Below are 3,157 nucleotides of genomic sequence, written 5' to 3' on the forward strand. Positions count from 1 at the left end.
GGGGTGGGGGGTGAGGAGGCAGAGGAAAGTGGGACAAAGAGATGATACAGGTTAAATCACAGCAGAGAGCAGCTGCTGAACCGATTCGACACGTGAAAGATAAACAGATGTTTTCTCATGCTGCAGGATTTAACCGCTTCGTCAGAAATATATTGAGTCATTTCTGGATGTTGGAGCTCGGTGGCTCTCACATCATCAGCACGGATGCATGAGCGTGTGAGTGTGGAGCCCACTATACTTGTGAGGTCCATGGTGCTTCAAAATGCTGCGTGTTTACATGTTTAAATGGCTGTTTGAGGGTTAAGACTTGGTTTAAGGGTTTAGGGAATAAATTATGTCGATGAGAGATAGCAGTGCAAACATGTGTGTGTGTGTGTGTATGGGGGGGTTGTATTTGTACAACATCACCCCCCTGTGTGGAAGATTCATGAAGTGAAGGGGCATGTCTGAACAGGTCACTGGCTGCAGCAACACAACAGCAGGAACAGGATCCATCCACATCCCAGATCAATGCACACACACACACACACACACACGCGGTATCCAACATACACATTAGAAGAAGAAAGAGAAGAATTTTTTTGTATATTTATACCAATATAATTACTATACTATATATAATATATATATATATATATATATATATATATATATATACCACAGAACAATAGTTTTTACTTTTTTGTATATTATTCTCTGACATGAGAATAATATACTGTAATATAATTATTATTATAATTATTATTTGTTGAGTTGAGTCAGTATAAAGCAAGAAACCTCCTCTAAATGTTTGCCTTTGCCCACCTAAAGCTCCCACCTGTTGCAGGAGCTGTGTATACACGTGTAGGCGGGGGTGCGCGCAGGTGGGAGGGGGGAGCGGGGGGTGGTGGTGGGGGGGGGATCACCAGCGTCCAATCAGATGTGACCGCATCTCTAGCGCTATAAAAGCCGCGTGCGCTCCTCCGGCTGCAGCACTCAGTCCTCGCGCTGCTCCGTGTCCTACGCGTCTCCACGGATCCTCACAGAGCAACAGCAGGATTAACTCCGCACTCCTCCCGCCAGGCTTCACCCACAACCTTTACACATTTGGAAAAGATTGAAGTTTTGTCTCCACTTTGAATTTTTAAAATATATTTTTCACGGAATTGACCAAAGCGCGGGAGGGAAAAAAAAAAATGCGTCTCATCCAGAACATGACGACCATCGCGGAGTGTGCGGCACCGGAGTACCCGGTCCCCAACCGGGCCATCAAGATAGCGGTGATAGGAGGCAGCGGAGTCGGGAAAACCGGTAAGAGAATCATGAAAATCATCGTGTTGTAGTTTAGTCACAATATAAACTGATTTATTTTCTTATTTTCCTTCAGATCATCTAATATTTCTGATGGTTTTGTTTTTTATTTCAGCGCTCGTGGTGAGATTCCTGACGAGACGCTTCATCGGAGACTACGAGAGAAACGCTGGTGAGTTACTGAGCGACATTTTATCTGAGGGTGAAACAGACACAAGTCACTGGATGAATTAACTGACGTCCCCCCCCCCCGTGTGCGTCGCAGGTAATCTGTACTCCAGAGAGGTCCAGGTGGACGGAGAGCAAGTGACCATCCAGGTCCAGGACACGCCAGGAGCCGAGGTGAGCTCCTCTCCTCTCCTCAGTTGGTTTTTACTCTGTGCTGGTTGAGCGGGAACAGAACAACAGCTGAGCGGGTGAAAATCTGTTTAAAAGCTGCGGATAATCCAACACAAAGATAATATAATCTAATTCACCGTCGGACTCTTAGAATCATCTAAGCCTCTTTTGACTGGGCATCAGTCCAACACTGAAGGTGTGTGTGTGTGTGTGTGTGTGTGTGTGTGTGTGTATGTAGAGCCCATCAGTATCTAATCCCCCGTTTAGTGTAATGGGTGTCTGAGGCCGGGGTAAATGATACTGTGATCCAGACTCCTCAGTCAGCCTCACCTCTCTGCAGCAGTAACTCTATATCTCTGTCTGCCTCGCTCAGCATTCCAGTCATGGCTAAAGATCAGTTGCATGAAGCCGAGGAACATTTAACCTGAGTTGTGTTTTAATCAGCCCCCCCCCTCCCTCTCTCTCTTTCTCCCAGATGACAGATAATGGCATCAGTCTACCCGACCATGCGTCCTGCTCCGTCCAGTGGGCGGACGCCGTGGTGCTGGTGTACTCTGTGACGGACCGCCGCAGCTTCGATCTGATTGAACAGCTGCACCAGCTGGTGGCTCGTGCGGGCAGTGCCAACACGCCCCCGGTGATCCTGCTGGCCAATAAGGCGGACCTGGTGCACCTGAGGCGAGTGGACTCCCAGCAGGGCCCTCTGATGGCGGGGACCCTGGGCTGCTCGTTCTACGAAGTGTCAGCCAGCGAAGACTACAGCCAGGTGCACGGGGCGTTCCACAGGCTGTGCTGCCAGCTCGCCAAGCAGCCGCCCGCCGCCTCCAACTCCTCCAACAGCTCTGCCAGCGCCGCCACGGAGAAGAGGCGCTCACCTCTCATCCCCAGGCCCAAATCTCCCAATATGCAAGACCTGAAGAGGCGCTTCAAGCAAGCACTGTCGGCAAAAGTCAGGACCGTTACCTCTGTGTGAGGAGAGGAAGTGACGGTGGTCCAGAGAGTCCACAGAGAGGAAGTTAGCGTTGAAGGTTGAAGAGGAAAGGACAGAGAAGATTCTGCCTCTCCTGTGAAGCCCTGTTCTAGTCTGGCTGGAGGAGGCAGGTGATGCAGTTGGTTCTCTACAGTGTTAGGCAGGTGAATCGTTACAGAGGTCGTGACCTCTAAGTGAGTGGGTCCTGACAGAGACCACGCGTGAGGAGGAGCAGTGAGGAGCTTCATTGTCTGTTCAGGAGCAGAGAAGTCGACTGAGGTCGGGGGAGCAGCTGTGTGAGGCCGACCGAAGCACACACCCTGCACACGAAATCAAAAACTAAATCTCTCCTGGCAACAGCAGCTGTGAAGGACTCTACTGCTTATTTTTAGCCGGGCTGCCGTTGTGGCAGTTCTGTGTTCAGACAGCCAGAGCTAAAAACTGATTGTTGTTATTATTACCAGCCACTTGAGTCAGGGCTCTGTGCAGCTGTGTGTGTGTGTGTGTGTGTTCAGTCTCTTGTATTTCAATATCTGCAGTAGATGTTTTGCAGCATCC

At 49.6% G+C, this 3,157-nt stretch overlaps 1 protein-coding gene across 1 annotated transcript; it reads left to right on the forward strand.

Annotated features, from left to right (window-relative positions):
- Window positions 1–985: 985 nt before the first annotated feature.
- rasl11b (RAS-like, family 11, member B) lies at window positions 986–3,157 on the forward strand. Its single transcript, XM_023393192.2, has 4 exons — window positions 986–1,290; window positions 1,406–1,462; window positions 1,556–1,632; window positions 2,105–3,157. The coding sequence occupies exons 1-4, from the start codon at window positions 1,176–1,178 to the stop codon at window positions 2,600–2,602; spliced, it is 747 nt and encodes a 248-aa protein (XP_023248960.1). The 5' UTR covers window positions 986–1,175; the 3' UTR covers window positions 2,603–3,157.

The sequence above is a fragment of the Seriola lalandi genome, unplaced genomic scaffold, assembly GCF_002814215.2.
Source record: "Seriola lalandi dorsalis isolate HSWRI2012SDOR001 ecotype SW California unplaced genomic scaffold, Sedor1 jcf7180002054930, whole genome shotgun sequence".
Taxonomy (NCBI): Eukaryota; Metazoa; Chordata; class Actinopteri; order Carangiformes; family Carangidae; genus Seriola; species Seriola lalandi.